We start from the raw sequence: 16464 nt of genomic DNA on the forward strand, positions 1-16464 counted from the left end.
TTTCGCTTTTACCCGATGAGCCAGTTGTTTTCTTGACCATGTCTTGCCGTCGTGCACTTTCCTATTTCATTTCTGCTGTTGCTGGAGTTTGCGTTGTTTATCCCGTTCGGCCTTTTCGATCTCGAAGCGCTTGAGGTCCAACCGCTGCAGGAACTCCTGCTTCTCAATGAAACTATCCACAGCAAATGAGGACATGCCCAGTCAGAAATCTGCTCCCAAACCTACACCACAATAGGAGACGTACCCGTCCTTAGTGTACTGCGTCAATTCGTCCTCGATGCCCTCCTTTTCCTTGAACTTGTCCCAGTCGAGCGACGACTTCTCCATCGTCGACACTTTTTTGGGCTCATCCAGCGACGCCAGCATCTTATCCAGACCCTTTTTGCCACCTTGAGCACCCGCAGGCTCAGCACCAGCATTCGTCGAGACACTGTACTCTTTTCCTGCAAACTTGACCACCCGATCCACTTTGTGTTTCTTCACGCCGGCCATGTCTTTTCTTGACTTGTTGACGTCCACACTAAGAATCGGCATCTGGAACTCCTTCAGTTTCCTCTTCTTCTTCTTGTCGACTGTGGTCTTCTTGGTTTTCTTGGTCAAACCACCCAACAACTGCAAAAAAATAGTCCACACAATTTCAGCCAGGGACACTATTTGTCCACCATCTCAGTTGTGTCACCTTTGCCGTCTTGTCTGCTGCCGTCTTGGACACTGCAGTGGACGCATTCATGTCCTCCCAGAGGTTGTCAACGTGCGAGGACTGCGTGACGCTGGGCTTGTCCGCTGTGACGGCGTCAGCCTCGACGTCGTCTTCCTCCTCCTCCTCAGCTTCGTATTGCAATGAGCATTTGTGTATTCAATACTATTATTGTAGACGTAGAACAACGGCGCACCTTCGGGCACGTAGTCGCCATCGTCTTCGTCCGAGGAGCTCCCCATTTTGGTCTATGGTCTTTTGAGTTTTTGTATCAAAAAGTGTTTTGTCTTTTGTTTTTGGTAGGTGCGCCACTAATTTTTGTATGAATGTTTGTATGGAACGCGACCAATTGGCGGCGTGGTGCAGAGCTGCTCTACGTTGACAGGTCCTGCTTGCTGTTGAAGCAAATGGCGACCCCCAGGAGAATGAGCACCATGCCAGTGTACGTGGCTGTGATGTGGAATTTGAGGTTGCCATGGCGCAAGTAAATCGTGAAAATTCGAGTTAGAGGAATGAGTGGACAGCATCAAGTGGTTGTTTGCCACGTACAGGCAGGACGCTGCGGCTTCTCTCCGAGCAAGCGACTCGTGATGGCCGTGAAGACGAACGTCAGCGAGTTGCAAATGGGTACAGCATTCGAGATGTCTAGTGCAGCAGTCAAAACACCAAGATCAATTGCGAGACCAAAGATACTAAACCAGGCAGCAATGTCTCGGTTTAAGCCTTTTGAGACGAGATGGAGACGTACCTGCCGAGCCGAGGAGGTAGACGTACACGACAGACCCACTCTGGTTCAGAGCGAACGGCAATACAAACTGCCGCGTTTGCAACACACAACAGTCCACATCTCTGTCAGTCTCGGATCATTCTTGCAGCTAACAGCTACCACCACACTTTGAGAGTCCTCCACGTCTTTCTACCTGCCAGTTCTTCACCAATTGCACCAGTTGCTGCACGAACTCCCCGGCACTATTGTCTTTGCGTGTGTACATGACGTCGCCATTGCTTCCTACCCAGCCACAAGCAGGTCAGTCCATTGCCATCAGTCCTCCAGTGTCCACCAGTCCACCAGTGTCCGCATCACCTCGTTTAATGAGCGGGTTGGTGCATCCCCAGAGCGCGCCCACGAACAGGAACGACAGCAACGTCGTCACTGCAGCGCTCATGATGGATCTGCCACGTGTAACTTCCCTGTGCGTACCGGCTATTATCGGGTTGTGGCATGGCGACTGAGGCGCTGGGCAAGTGGCAGGTGCAGACGGACGACTATGGGAACCTCTACTTCTACAACGGCCTCACGGGCGAGTCCGTGTGGGAATTACCCGATGAAGAAGATCAAGTTGAAGTGGATACGCGGAACCAGGTCCAAGACCTCGACAAGACCGAGAACCCGAGAGAGCACCTCAGTGTCTTCACAATTGCAGTTGGTGTAGCGGAAGTTGTGGTGAAACTCGTGGAAAGCATTGAGGAAAATGCTGAAAAGGCCAACAAGTCCAAAGTCCGACGGAAGTTCGTGTCTCCCGCAGCGGAGAAGCGATTTCTTAAGAATGCAGCGAACACTGAGAAGAAGAAGAAACATCTTCACGATCGCAATGTGAGAGCGTATATGGACGTCTTGATACCAACGTGTGAGCCTGGCAGCTCGACGGTGGCACAAGAGGAAGGTCAACAGCGGCGAGGGGTGGGAAGTCTGTTCACGGCCGAGGAATCTCGAAAGTGGCAACAGGAACGGGAACTCGAGCGTGAGGCTAAGCGACGTGCGATTCGAAGAGCTCGTCGTCAACACCAAGCGAAAGTCGAGTCGCTGCAACGCCATCAGCAAATGTTGATTCTCTTCCGGTCGGACTTGATGAAGTATCTGCTTGGGAAGATTTTGTGCAGTACTGAGCTGCAGAGACAACGGATTTTACTTCTGACGACGCCGCAGATGCTGGCGGAGATGATGGAGCGTAAAAGGGAAATGCAGAAGGCAGTCGAGCCTGAAATTGCAGAGAAGATGGTCGCGGAGGAGAGGCATACGAAGCAGAAGTACGAGAAAAACCTTCAAAGGGTGTTCGAGGCGATAGATGAAGCGGGGACAGGTAAACTGCACTTGCTTCAGATACTGTTTGGTGTCTTCTCGAAGGAGTAAGTGTGCTTCTATGACGGCAAATGATCTTTTACTTGCTAATCCTCGGGTTTTATTGTAGCAGGAAGCCCCAGAAGTACGCAGCGAAAGTGCGCGGGCTAGCTGAGCTTCTCGGTTCTACTGAATTGCAGCGCTTTCTGATTGAATTTGTGTCGCAGTCGAGCAGGGGAAATGCTGGAGGCCCCCAGCTGATAACTGTAGCCGAGTTCCGAGAGTTTGTCACGATCATTGAGGAAGTTCTGGACCATTACGCTGGCGTGAAAGCGGCCGTTGAGGACGCAGAGAACGACATCGAAGCCACTCTTTCCACAGCGGCTTCCTCGACTGCTGGTGTTAGTCTTGCACGGGCGTGGATGGGAGTACTGTCAGCAAAGAAAATCAAACATGAGCGCGACGAACGGAAAGAACACGAAACACAGCTTCAAGCTGTCCGGAATCGAGAAAGGCGGCGGGGGTTTGGCTCTGAAGGCGATAGTTTTGTAACCTCGAAAGAGGAATGGGAGAAAAACCACCATCATCGACTGATACGCTTGGAGGAAAGTCTGCCTGTATTTTGCTGCTTGTGCCGGAGACGAAAGTGGGAGTTGTGGAGGCGAGAACAGGAGGAGATTGAGAGCGAGTACCGAAGTCTCTGGCCCACAAAGCATGCGTCACGAGTGAAGGATGAAGAACTGCGCTTTGTTCAAGAGAGAGACCGACAGCTTGGTCTTCCTGTTGAACCAGTCAAATCTCACGAAGAAGGGAAGCAAGAGACTGATTCATCTATTGGGGATAGCCATTCCACCAAGTACGAGCTAACTGCTTCCATAGGAAGAGATGGCGACGATTTTATCGCTGTTCGAGAAACGATCATTTCTCTCGTGATGCTGGTGGAAGCGACAATGACTGAAGCATCGTCTGGGAGTAGGAAACCTCGACGAAAAGTTCATAAGAAGCCAGCGGCCAGATCGCCTGGAAAACGACCTAAGAATCCACCAACTACAGAGGTGCAAGAACGAATGAAAGTGTTTGAAATCGAGGAGCAAGAGCGAAAAACCATGTACACAGAAGAGCTTCACATGAGAATCATGGTAGAGAGGAACCGGCGAAGCATTGAACGACCCCTTCTACGCGCTCAAGATGCTGCACACGATGCCTTAGTCCGTCTAATCGAGCATTGCGTGAATCCCTCTGGATCTCTCGCGCGTCTTGACTTCCAGCGCTGTTTATCCTTCACCCCACCGCAGAAAATGGTTCTCGCAGTGACGGACAAGGCCGTTAGACTGCATACAGCAAGAAACCATCTTGTGCTTCAGACAATACCGTGCCGAACCGAGAAGATGGCGGACTATTCCTTCGAGCAAGCCACGATCATGCAGAAATCTCTGCGCAGTCCTTTCGTCGCGGAGGTGGCAACAGTGGACAAGCACACGTTCCAATTGTTCTCGGAGCTTGGGCTACTGGTCGAGTGCTGGCCAGTTCTGTTTGTTGTATCCGAGTATTTCGACAGAGGCTGTTGGCTCGATCACTATCGCAAATCCTTCATCGAAGAGTCTAAGGCAGGTGTCAGGTATGCGGCAGTGGAGCAGCACTTACGGAGTGTCTTTCGACAAGTGGCCTCAGGGCTGGCCTCGATGCACAGTCTGGGTCTACTGCATCTCAACGTCAACCTAGGAAACATCTACGTCGCCACCAACAGCGACGATGGTAACATCCACGTGAGGCTCGGTGGATTATTATCATGGAAACACGACTTCGACGTGGACAACCTCAAGGCTTCTAACATGCACGATTGCTTCAACTACAACTACGCGCCACCCGAAGTCGTGAAGGAGCTCCCAATCACCCCAAAAGCCGACTCCTGGATGCTCGGCTGTGCACTGTGCGAGGCGCTTTTCATGTGGCAACGTCAGCAATTGATCCTGTCGAGTCCGAATCAATCAGCTCGGCCTACTCCGATGCTCATCTTCCATTGCAAGACCATCGGCGAGCTCCTGCAGAAGCTGCCTATCGCCACAAGTGCAGGCTTGAGATCGCTCATCCGAATGCTGCTTCAGCCCAATCCAGCGCAACGACCGCAGATGAACCAGGTCGTCGATCTGCTTTCCTCGCCAAGCCAAAACACCATTTGCTAGTCTTGTGCAGACAATCAGGTGACAGAAATCGCAGGCGTTGCAGGAGATCGATGGGCTGCAGCCGTGAAAATAGTCGCCGTCCGTTCCTGTCGTCGCGTCCGTTGCAACAAGTCGTCGTGCCAAGATATCGCACTTCCGAGGAGGCACTCGCTTGGTCATGTCCACGGACCCGGCGCAGACGCTCACGCTCAAGGAGCTGTTCCAAGCGGCCCAGCAGGACGATTTCGAGGCCGTTTGGGACTATCTGCAGGTGGTTCTGCACGACCAGGCAGAGGCCAGCGCTGGGTCGGGCCAGAAAGCCATCGAGGCCATCGTCGAAGCCAAAACCAGCAACTCGCTGCTGCACTACGCGTGCGACAATGGCAACTTGGACGCCTGCAAGTACCTGCTCATGTGCGACGGTATGGCCAACGCGTTCCTGAACGAGATCAATGCATTCGGCCACACCCCACTGTTCTACGCGGCCAGCAGCGGGAACCTGTCGCTCGTCAAGTGGTTGATCTCAAACGGAGCAGACATCGACACGGACTACAGCGATCGCAGCGGCGTCGTCCCGCGAGACGGAGATTTGGGCATTTTCACGCCTTTGCAGATCGCCTGCTTCAAGGGCCACGACGGGATCGCGAACTTCCTGGTCGAGTGCAATGCCGAGCTGTCGGGAACCAGGAGGAACGGCAAGACGCCGCTGCATTTCGCAAGTGCCGAGAACCACCCAGCGATCGTGAAGTTGCTGCTTGAAGCCGGAGCGGACGTCCACGCGTGCGATGGCGAAGGGAAGACGCCGGCTGATGTGGCTAATAGAGCAGTGCTGCCGTTGCTGCTGCCGGAGGAGTACGGTGCGCAACACGACGAGGATAAGGAGCTCGAAAGTGGCTCTGCTGGAGACAATGGCGACGACGACGAGTTTGAGGGCGACGACAAGACCAAGCGAGGCATGGAGAGCGTGAAAAACGCGTTTGGAGCTGAAATTGCGCGGTCCTTTCGTAGCAAGACGTGGAAGACTCGGGTGGTCGCGATCACGGATGCCAGCATGTGCTTCCAGAACGTGTTCAAGGGGAAAAACCTCGTCAAGTTGTTCGATGGCGCGTGCTTCATGATGGAGACGGCGCTTCAAGACGCTGTGACCCAAGTGGCATCGAGTTGCTGCACGTCCCTGCTCAAGGTGGCGTTTAATGCTGCCATGAGCGAGAAAGACTTCCACACTAGCAAATTCCACGAAGACCGCCCAGCTATCCACCGCATCGCGAGTGCTCTGCTAGTCCGAGGTGCTGGATCCAATGAAAAGGACTCGAGCGAAGCGGTCTCCTCGCTGCTCTTCCTGATCTGCAAGAGCGTGGACATCACGCGCTATTTGACGTCCCAGATCTCGCACGTGATGATCTCGTCTTCTGCAGCTGCACAATTGCTGTCGCCAAACAAGCAGAGTGGTGCTGGCCCGCCCGCATCGACCACAAACGTTTCCTGGCGTCACCAACTCGTAGCGATCAAGATTCTCAACGCGATTGCGAACCAGTACCGAATGGACGAGAAAGCTAGCGGGCTGAGCTTTGCCAACGCGATGAAGATCAGCATGCTGGCCCTGGAAAACTCCAGTGTCCACGTGCGAACAGCCTCCATCGATTTGCTGGTGCAGTGCCTCGTCATTCGATGTGAAGAGTCAGGTACGCTGGCTGACACTGCGCTACCCAATTTTCGCTCTCGTGCACTAACGACGTTGCTTTTCGTACAGACATGAAGGGGACTACGGACGCGATTTACGAGCACACTAAGAGTTGGTGCGAGTCTCTCTTCAAGCAGCAGAACCATCCGTTGAAGCCGTCTATCCAGGCGAAAATCAACACAGGACTCAAGAATGCTCTTCAGCAAAGCAAACGCTTGTCTATTCGCGGTGATGAACCAGGAGATGGTGGGGTCGGAAATGGCAATGCTGCGGCCTTTGACGTCCCCACTGCTGCGCTTTCTCCGCGCAGCAAAGCCTCTCAGCGAGAAGACGACCTCCCGTACGCAGAGCCACTTCAAGGGCCGAACAAAGAGCTCGCAGTTGACATGCTGACTTGTTTTGGAGAAAAGGCGACCCGGTGTCTCTTCTCGAACGCTTGGGCGCCTCGAGTCGAAGCTCTAAGCTACGTGCAGTACTTGGTGGAGACGCGTCAACTGTCGTTCGAGAGCCAGGACACAAGCGCCGTTGGATCCCAGCGCACAGTGGTGAGTGCAGTGCAGACGACGCTAATGCAGGCGCTCCAAGATCGAGTGAACTCGGTCTTCGAAGCTGGCGTGTCGCTCTTGATGGAAGTCAGTATTGCCTTTGACAGCGCTGTGGCATCCCCAGCTGATGTGGCCGTCATGCACGACCTCGTTCGTCCATTGATCCCACGGCTGCTAGTCAAGCTTGGGGATTCCAAGAACCGCCTGCACGTTACCACAGAAGACGCACTGCTGCTTTTATCCAGACAAACATCCTGCATTGGGCCAGTTTTCTTACTGGAAGAAATGATCGCGTGCGATCGAAACTCGTCTCCACAGACACTCTCCGCCACCTACTTGACCAACAAAATGGCTCTCGTCTCGAAGTTGATGCTTGAATTCGGGATTCAAGAGAGCTCTGCCGGCGAAAACGGGCTGCTACCGATACGAAATGTGCTGCAGCTCGCGTTGCAGGTGTGCGAGCACAAGGACCAAAATGTGCGCCTGATGTCGCTGCAAATCGTGGCCGACACGATGCAGGTGGCGCGTAGTGCTGCAACACCGTTCTTGGATGCGCTTGCACGCTCTTCTCGACAGAAACTCATCTCCAAGTTGGTGGAGAGAGGCGTCATGGAGTCCGATATGCTAATGGACGAGGTGGATGACTTTGAGATACCCTCCGAGTCTGCGCGACCTGGCACTTCCGGTGGCATTCGACCTCCGACTGCGTCGGGGTCGTCGACGAAGCATCGGCCAGCGCTGGCAAACGCTTCACTTTCTGCCACCGCGCCGTCTTCAAACTCTCAACCGAGCAGCGCGTCCCAGTCTCAGCCCGTGCAGCTTCCCTACGGAACAGCGCTAACAGCCGAGCAGAAGGAGCTCTTCACGAACATCATCCGGGGGTTTGGCGAAGAGCTTGTGCGCTGTCTGCTTGACAAGGCGTGGGCGCAACGGGAGGCAGCAATTCGAGAAGTGGAGCGTCAAGTCATGTGCTGTGTTAGTGGCCGAGTCGCTTCCGACACTGCACTCCCCAAAACGCTGGAAGCGCTTGGGATGCTGGCACAAGTGCTCGAGATTGGACTGAACGATACCGTGGCGCGCGTTTTCCAGTGTGCGTTGCGGCTATTCCAAGTCATCGCTACAGACTTCTTGCCATTAGTGGCGTCCGAGCACCAGTACGTGGACGAAATCCTGGAAAACGTCGTTGGATTGGTGCTGCAGAAGCTGGGAGATACGAAGCAGCGCCTTCGTCAGGACTGCTTCACGCTGCTTCACTCAATGGCTTCTCTCAGCCACATGGGCCACGCTCGGATGTGTAAAATGCTAGCTGAAAAGTACCAGCAGCTTGCGTCTTCTTCTAACGCGGTTGCAGCTTCTCCACTGGTTATCGGAGAGTTATTGAGGTTGTTTACCATGCTCGTGAGGGAAGCCCCCGCCGGCAACGACCATAAGCAGCCCGATTTGTCGCTGATCCTGGCGATTGTTCGACCAGCACTGGAAAACAAGCACGTAGACGTCCGCAACGCTGCGATCTCTACTTACGTAACGATTTACGAAGCTACCAATGGAGGAACCACCAATTCGTACGGCACTGTGGATCTCAACAGCTTCTTAGCCGAGTTGAAGCCATCTATGCGAGAAACCATCACGCGCAACGTGGTGCAAATTACAAAAGCGCTCCCGACCAGTTCGCTGGGCCGAGAAAACGATGACAGCAGTCGTCCTGAGATTGACAGCGGCCGTAAACTGCAGCGACAGCTAGGTGTGGATGCCCACAAGCTGGGGCAGATTTGCTCTGCTGAAACCACAGAGCTCCTGACTTCGCCATCGAGTAGCACTGCTCAGCGGTGTCTAGGAGTGGACAAACTGGTAGACCACCTACTGTCATCCACCCCCGACCCGAAATTCAAAGGAGCGTGGGAGACTTGCTGCCTTTTGGTGAAACAGCTCATGTTGGAGACGACACCGGCGGTTTGTTTGGCCGCTTTTGAGCTTCTCCTGTTGCTCATTGACCCTCCAGCGCAGAACTACGGAGTTGCTAGCTCCAGTGGACAGGAATATGCCATCCCGTGGGGAGAGTGGGGGGTGCACCTGGTGCTTGGCTCGACAATCCGCAGCGTGGTGCAGCAAAGCGCAAATGAAAGTGTTCGGGTGCGCTCACAGGTGCGCGATGTCCTCCGCCTGGTAGCAGGCAAAAGCGCCATTGGAAAGAACGCAGTCTGCAACGCCATCCTCAGTGCACCCGAGCAGAGCGACATGAGCGGCAGCGCTGGGGAGTCGGTCTCAGCGCGCAAGGTGGCGTTTACGAAGCTGCGCTGGCAACTTTCACTGCGACTAGAGCTTCTCTACGAGTTTCTCGTGGTCACGGACAGCAGCAACGGTGCGCCTTCTCCGCCATTAGCAAGACGCAGGTCATCGAGTCGCGCCTCCAAGCCTGCTAGCTCAGCGGAGCCTCTGGGCTTGGTCAACGTGGTTCCGTTCCTAGGATCATGCGTGACACACCCGAGTCCTGTCGTCCGCTCCGCGTCGGCTAAGATCATGCGGTTCCTGCGGTCTACCAGTGAAGAAGAACTCGCGGCATTTTTGCAAGCAAGTTGTTCCCCAGCGCTGCAGCGTCGCCTCCAAACGCTCATGACGCAGGCGGCTTGTGACGAAGATGAAGAGGGCAACAACGCTGACCACTTTGACGCTGACAGAACCACTTGTGTGCGTGGAAGTCGCGCATCTCACGTACGTCGCGTTGCTGCGTTACGCCCTCCACGCTCCGTTCCGGTGGAGGAGAAGCAAATGATGGTGGACGTGTTCCCACCGCCGAATTCAGCCCCAGGCAAGAGTCGACGAGATGCTGCAGCGGAAGCTGACGATGACTCCATGAACGATGGAAATTACCTCGAGTCTCGTAGCTCGCAGAATCAGTCAAGACCGAAGCAGCCAATCTGGCTTGAGCAGCAGCCTGGTACAAGTGGATCTAGCAGGAAAGCACCGACCGACATGTTCGGAGCGCTCTCGTTCGACGACGGTGAGCCCGAGGGCCCCTCCATGGGGGTCATGGTTGGAGGAGGTGCTGCTGGACTCGTGAAAGCTCGTCGAAAGAGTGGCCTACGAGGGAATAGCAGCAACAATGACGACCTCAACGAACGGACGGGCTACGGAGTGTACTGAGCTGGTGAGGATAGCTGGGCAGGGTGAGACATCAGGCAAGCAATTCTACACCTTTTGAAAAGCAGAGTTCGAATCCATTAGGATATATTATGTAAACGCTATCCTATGCCCACGTCGATACAAACATCAGTAGGTTACGCTGGCAAACGGTATCTCGCTTCAGTCGGCAGCACCGCCTACATAATCTTCACGATTACGAAGGGGACCTGGCCTCCACAATCATCGAGATTATGGCGGCATCGTCCACTTGAAGCACTCCCACAGCGGGCCTCATTTCGGAACTCGCTCAACTCGACTTAAGCAGCTACATCGCCTTCCAACATGGCACCACCAACGCCCAGTAACACGGAGGAGATAACTTACGATAGTGGGGAGACGCTTATGGCCCTCGGAGCGGCGAAGCTTCATGAGCGCGTGGCCGCACGAATACAGGCGGCGCTCGGCGGACCGCTACCTCAAGTGGAAGTGCGCTTCCAGAACGTGTCCATTACAGCTAACATTGCAGTGAAGGATGAGCTGCAACTGCAGACGGAGCTGCCGACCATCCTGAATGTGATCAAGCAAAGCGCGCGACAGATGAGCGCCAAAAGGCACGTGGCGACCAAGAACATCCTTCGCAACGTGAGCGGCGTGCTCAAGCCAGGCACCATGACGCTGGTTCTCGGGCAACCAGGATCTGGCAAGTCGTCGCTCATGAAGCTGCTGAGTGGGAGGTTCCCGGCTGGGAAGAACGTTGACGTCAGGGGTGATGTCACGTACAACGGCACCCCTCGAGATACCCTTATCAAGCGACTGCCTCAACTTGTCGCCTACGTGCCTCAGGCAGACACGCATCTGCCTACCCTTACGGTGAGAGAGACCCTCGAGTTCGCACACTCATGCAACGGGGTAGGACCCTCCGAACGCGACGAGAAGCATTTGGTGCGTGGCACTCCTGAAGATAACCAAGCTGCTCTTGATACCGTGCGTGCCATGTTCAAACATCACCCGGATGTTGTTATTCGCCAGCTCGGTCTTGAGAACTGCAAGAACACCGTCGTGGGCGACGGCATGCTTCGAGGAGTGTCGGGTGGCGAGCGCAAGCGCGTGACGACAGGCGAGATGGCGTTCGGCAACAAGTTCGTGCTGATGATGGACGAGATCAGCACGGGTTTGGACAGTGCTGCGACGTTCGACATCATCTCGACACAGCGCAGTCTGGCCAAGGCACTGCATAAGACTGTGGTGATCTCGTTGTTGCAGCCGTCTCCTGAGGTTTATGAGCTGTTCGACGACGTGCTCCTTCTGAATGACGGATACGTCATGTACCACGGCGCTCGCGCGGAGGCTTTGAGTTACTTTGAGGACATGGGCTTCCAATGTCCGTTGAATCGCGACGTGGCAGACTTCTTGATGGATCTTGGCACCGACAAGCAGCGTTAGTACGAGAATGGGCCCGTACCGATATACACAAACCAGTTCGCAGATGCGTTCGAGAACTCGGCCATTCACAGGCGCATGCTGGATGACTTACGCACTCCGTTGAGCACTAAGCTCATCGAAGACAACAAGACGCACATCGAGCACACGCCAGAGTTCCAGCAGAGCTTTGTGGCGGGTACAGCAGCAGTCGTTTCGCGTGAGTTGAAGGTGCTCGTGCAAGACTTGGCTGCGGTGAAAAGCCGAGCATTCATGGCGTTGGTACTCGGACTGATCTACGGATCGGCATTTTATCAGTTCGACGAGTTGAACTCGCAGGTGGTGATGGGACTGGCCTACACAGCAGTGGATACGCTAGCGGTGGCCAAATCCGCCATGATTCCTACAGTCCTCGCTACCCGTGATGTGATCTACAAGCAGCGCGGTGCCAACTTTTACCGGACCTCGTCCTTCGTGATTGCAAGCTCAGCAAAGCAGATTCCGATTATTCTGATGGAGACATTGTTGTTTGGCTCGCTCGTGTACTGGATGTGCGGCTTCGTGGCTAGCGTACAGAGCTACATTATGTACCAAATCGTGCTTTTCCTCGTGAACATGGCGTACGCGGCGTGGTTTTTCTTCATTGCGTCAGTGTGTCCGAACATCAACGTGGCAAACCCGGTTGCATTGCTGTCGCTGCTGCTACTCGCAACGTTCTCAGGCTTCTTGATCACGAAGGACACGATTCCGGTCTATTTGTCTTGGATTTACTGGATCAGTCCACACGCGTGGGGAATCCACGCTGTCGCAGTGAACCAGTACCGAGCTTCGAGCTTCGATACTTGCTTGTACGACGGCATAGACTACTGCGCGGAGTATGGCATGCAAATGGGTGAATACATGCTGAGCGTGTACGGTGTGCCGACGGACAAATACTGGTTGTGGTACGGCCTCGTATTCTTGGCTGCAGCGTACGTGTTCTTCATGACCCTTTCCTGCTTGGTGCTAGAATACTGGCGGTACGAGACTCCTGACAGCGTTTCCCTGGATGCTGGAAATGCCGACGACAAGACCACCGCTTCACTGAGAGACAATTACGCCCTCGTGGTAACACCAACAAGTGCATCCGCTCGCGATGAAGACCATGTGGTCGTTTCTGTGACCCGCCCAGCAGACAAGAACTTTGTCCCTGTAACATTAGCCTTCAAGGACTTGTGGTACTCCGTGCCAGACCCCACCAACAAGAAAGCTACCATCGACCTACTCAAGGGCGTCAGCGGATTCGCACTACCCGGCACCATCACCGCGCTCATGGGGTCTTCTGGAGCTGGTAAGACCACACTCATGGATGTCATTGCCGGACGCAAGACCGGCGGACAGATCCGTGGCGACATCCTGCTCAACGGCCACCCGGCGACGGAGCTGGCCATCCGTCGAGCCACGGGATACTGCGAGCAGATGGATATCCACTCGGACGCGTCTACGTTCCGTGAAGCGCTCACGTTCAGCGCGTTCCTGCGTCAAGGTGGCGATGTATCTGACAGTCAGAAATATGAGTCGGTGAACGAGTGTCTGGAGTTGTTGGACCTGCACCCGATCGCAGACCAGATCATCCGCGGCAGCTCGACGGAGCAGATGAAGCGACTGACGATTGGCGTGGAGTTGGCAGCGCAGCCGAGTGTGTTGTTCCTGGACGAGCCGACGAGTGGACTTGACGCTCGGTCAGCGAAGCTGATCATGGACGGTGTACGCAAAGTGGCGGACACGGGCCGCACCATCGTGTGCACGATCCACCAGCCGTCGGGGGTGGTGTTCAGCGTGTTCGACAGTTTGTTACTGCTGAAGCGCGGTGGTGAGATGGTGTTTTTCGGTGATCTGGGCGTGAAATCTTCGAACTTGGTGAGCTACTTCGAGTCGATCGATGGTGTGGCGAAGTTGGAGCAAGGGTACAACCCTGCGACGTGGATGCTGGAAGTGGTTGGAGCTGGTGTGGGCAACGACAGCAGCGCTAAACACGACTTCGTATCGCTGTTCAAGTCGAGTGAAAAGTACCGTGAGCTAGAAGCGAACTTGGGCCGCGAGGGAGTCACTCGTCCGTCGCCTTCCATCCCTGCCTTGGTGTTCGACAAGAAACGTGCTGTTAGCAACTTGACCCAAGCCCAGTTCTTGATCAAGCGCTTCTTCGACATGTACTGGAGAACTGCTTCGTACAACTTGACTCGGTTTCTGATTTCGATCATGCTGGGGTTGGTCTTCGGAATCGCCTACGTCACCGCGGAGTACTCTTCGTACCAGGGAATCAACTCAGGTCTCGGCATGGTCTTCATGACGCAGTCGTACATGACGTTCATCGTATTCAGCAGCGTCGTGCCGATCTCCATACAGGAAAGAGCTTCGTTTTACCGAGAGCGCAACGCCGAGACGTACAATGCGTTCTGGTATTTTGTCGCCGCGACTTTGGTTGAGATCCCGTACTGTTTCGTGGAGTCTCTACTGTTTATGATCTTTTACTACCCAATGGTGGGCTTCACGGGAGGAGTGGCGTTCTTCTCCTACTGGGTGAACCTGACCGGTCTCGTGGTGCTGCAAGCGTACTTCGGCCAGCTTCTAGCGTACGTGTCCCCCAACCTCGAGGTGGCTTCAGTATTTGTCATCCTGGTCAACTACGTCTGGATCACGTTCACCGGGTTCAACCCTCCTGTTGCTTCGATCCCCCAGGATTACCAATGGCTGTACCATTTGACCCCGCACAAGTACACATTCGCGAGTCTAATCGCCATCGTCTTTGGGGACTGTCCGAGCGGCGGAGATAGCAGCAAGCTTGGATGTCAGCAAATGACAGGTGCACCGCCAACGCTAGGAACCAACATCACTGTCGCAGAGTACTTGGATGAAATCTTCTCGGCGAAGCACAGTGGCATCTGGTCGAACTTCGCCATTGTCTTACTCTGGATTGCCTGTCTTCGTGTGGTGTCGCTACTTGCGTTACGCTGTGTCAACCACCAGAAGCGATAGACTGTTCCGATCAGAATGGTACTTTTGCGAATTAGATACGTGGTAGCTCGTCACCCGCTCGAATAGTGCTTGATCGCTGACGAAATCACGATCATATTTCGACCCCATCGCTTCCGAGACAGAGCCGGTGTAGGGAGTTGTGTTACCACGAGACGCGTTACCAGCGTTGGTTACTATGATCAAGTTCAGGATTGGCATCCTGTGCGTGCCATTGTTTGTAGCCTGTTTGTTTGAAGCAATTCTACGAATGCCAGCTTATTGTAGAGGATCTCTCCGCAGGTCCGTTCATCCTCGATGCGTTTTCGGAAAAGACTTCCCGACCAAACTTCACTTCTCAGTTTGACTGCTGGATCTCAGAACAAGTCAAGGAACAACTATCAAACGGAACATGCGCATTTCAACGATTGCGCTGTTGGCTTTCGCAACAATTCTTGTGAACCCCGCGGTTGGACACTTTCAACAAGGCTCCATTTCGAAGACCAGTGCAAACCCGCCCGATGTGTTCACCACTGACGAGAACGTGGCTAGTCCAACAAGAAAACTCTTTCGATCGAATCCTGCAGTCAATGACGACGACAGCGACGACCGTGCGCAAGTAGAAGAGAGGGCCCTGCCTGGTTTGTCGAAGATCGCGGAGCTGGCGTCGAAGTTCGGCTCCTCTCAAAAACTATCAAACAGATTGTGGCTGAAGGCCCGCGAAAACCCAACGAGCGTTTTCAAAATGCTCAATCTCGGAAAGGCTGGTGGGAAGCTCGACGATAATCCGAAGTTCCTGCAGTGGCTCCACTACGTTAAGTCATATCAAAGTAAGGGTCATTCGTTTCCGGACAACTCGGTATACTTCCTCTTGCGGGATCATATGTCCGAAGCGAGGGTGGCAACGCTGTTGCAGTCGCTGAAACAAGTCCCAGATCTTAAACTTCTTGCGAAGAATGTGGAGATTGCTCAGTTTGAGCACTGGTATAGTCTCCGGAAACACCCGGATGGTGTTGCAGAAGTGTTGGGGGTGGAGAACGGACTCTCGACGCTATCGTCGAGCGACCCGAGGTATGAAATTCTGGTCGAGTATACGATCCTGTTCACAAGATTCGCATTGTCAGGGATACGTTGAGACTGAAGAAGGCGATAGAGAACCGCGGTCCTGGTGAGATTCTCGTAGCTCGTGGAAATGATCAGAGATGGATCGCATCCGGAAAAAAATCTTCCTTGATACCCATTTTCCGAAGGGCGTTCTAGCCTACAGAGTCCGGAACGGTTAATGCCTGAGTCGGCTATCACCATGCAACCTTCCCCGCCTCCAGATAGGCACATGGCGACACTAGTAAAGGTTTCTGCTACGTCTTGTCTTGAACCAAACTTGGTCGTGCTCAGTCTCATCATGCAGGTCGCGTGACGTGACATCCGTTGAGCAGTCCTGAGTCGACGCAACATTCTCCTCGAGCCTCACGTCTGCGCTGGGAGGTCCGTCAAGAGTAACATTTTTGGGATGTGGTGGGTAGCTCCTCAGCAGCGAACAACGGGCTGTCGGGACTCCTTCAGCGATCTTCTTCTTCCTCCAACTCCTCCTCGCTTCCGCGGAGAACGGCGCTTGCACGCTGGAGCTTGGATGAGTGCGCTTGACAGAGCGAAATGAAGAGCATGCTGGAGCAGCGAAACGTCGGGGCGTACCCAAGAACACCTTTGAATTGGCTGCGGATGTTGGGCTCGTGAGAACAAGGTTGAAGTGCGTACAGGCTGCAGGACAGAGCTTTAGGTTAGACGTGAGG

At 54.2% G+C, this 16464-nt stretch overlaps 5 protein-coding genes across 5 annotated transcripts; 3 read left to right on the plus strand and 2 right to left on the minus strand.

The window, feature by feature from the left end:
- Positions 1 to 66: 66 nt before the first annotated feature.
- On the minus strand, positions 67 to 939 carry KRP23_10751 (Craniofacial development protein 1; the record flags this gene model as incomplete). The annotated part of the gene is made up of 4 exons (XM_067881240.1): positions 67 to 172; positions 245 to 612; positions 680 to 828; positions 894 to 939. The coding sequence occupies 4 exons, from the start codon at positions 937 to 939 to the stop codon at positions 67 to 69; spliced, it is 669 nt and encodes a 222-aa protein (XP_067741504.1).
- Positions 940 to 1070: 131 nt separating this feature from the next.
- KRP23_10752 (Transmembrane protein 234-like protein) lies at positions 1071 to 1863 on the minus strand (the record flags this gene model as incomplete). Its single annotated transcript, XM_067881241.1, has 5 exons — positions 1071 to 1147; positions 1247 to 1342; positions 1446 to 1512; positions 1618 to 1706; positions 1782 to 1863. 5 exons carry the CDS (start codon positions 1861 to 1863, stop codon positions 1071 to 1073), a joined length of 411 nt encoding a protein of 136 aa, XP_067741505.1.
- A 56-nt stretch (positions 1864 to 1919) lies between these two features.
- KRP23_10753 (Serine/threonine-protein kinase Nek3) lies at positions 1920 to 4939 on the plus strand (the record flags this gene model as incomplete). The annotated part of the gene is made up of 2 exons (XM_067881242.1): positions 1920 to 2824; positions 2890 to 4939. 2 exons carry the CDS (start codon positions 1920 to 1922, stop codon positions 4937 to 4939), a joined length of 2955 nt encoding a protein of 984 aa, XP_067741506.1.
- Positions 4940 to 5096: 157 nt separating this feature from the next.
- Positions 5097 to 10285, plus strand: KRP23_10754 (Ankyrin repeat and protein kinase domain-containing protein 1; the record flags this gene model as incomplete). The annotated part of the gene is made up of 2 exons (XM_067881243.1): positions 5097 to 6600; positions 6669 to 10285. The coding sequence occupies 2 exons, from the start codon at positions 5097 to 5099 to the stop codon at positions 10283 to 10285; spliced, it is 5121 nt and encodes a 1706-aa protein (XP_067741507.1).
- A 4801-nt stretch (positions 10286 to 15086) lies between these two features.
- KRP23_10755 (RxLR effector protein) lies at positions 15087 to 15809 on the plus strand (the record flags this gene model as incomplete). The annotated part of the gene is made up of 1 exon (XM_067881244.1): positions 15087 to 15809. The coding sequence occupies one exon, from the start codon at positions 15087 to 15089 to the stop codon at positions 15807 to 15809; it is 723 nt and encodes a 240-aa protein (XP_067741508.1).
- Positions 15810 to 16464: the final 655 nt, after the last annotated feature.

Source organism: Phytophthora ramorum (genome assembly GCF_020800215.1).
Source record: "Phytophthora ramorum isolate Pr-102 chromosome Unknown Phyram_PR-102_s0010, whole genome shotgun sequence".
In the NCBI taxonomy this organism is placed as follows: domain Eukaryota; phylum Oomycota; class Peronosporomycetes; order Peronosporales; family Peronosporaceae; genus Phytophthora; species Phytophthora ramorum.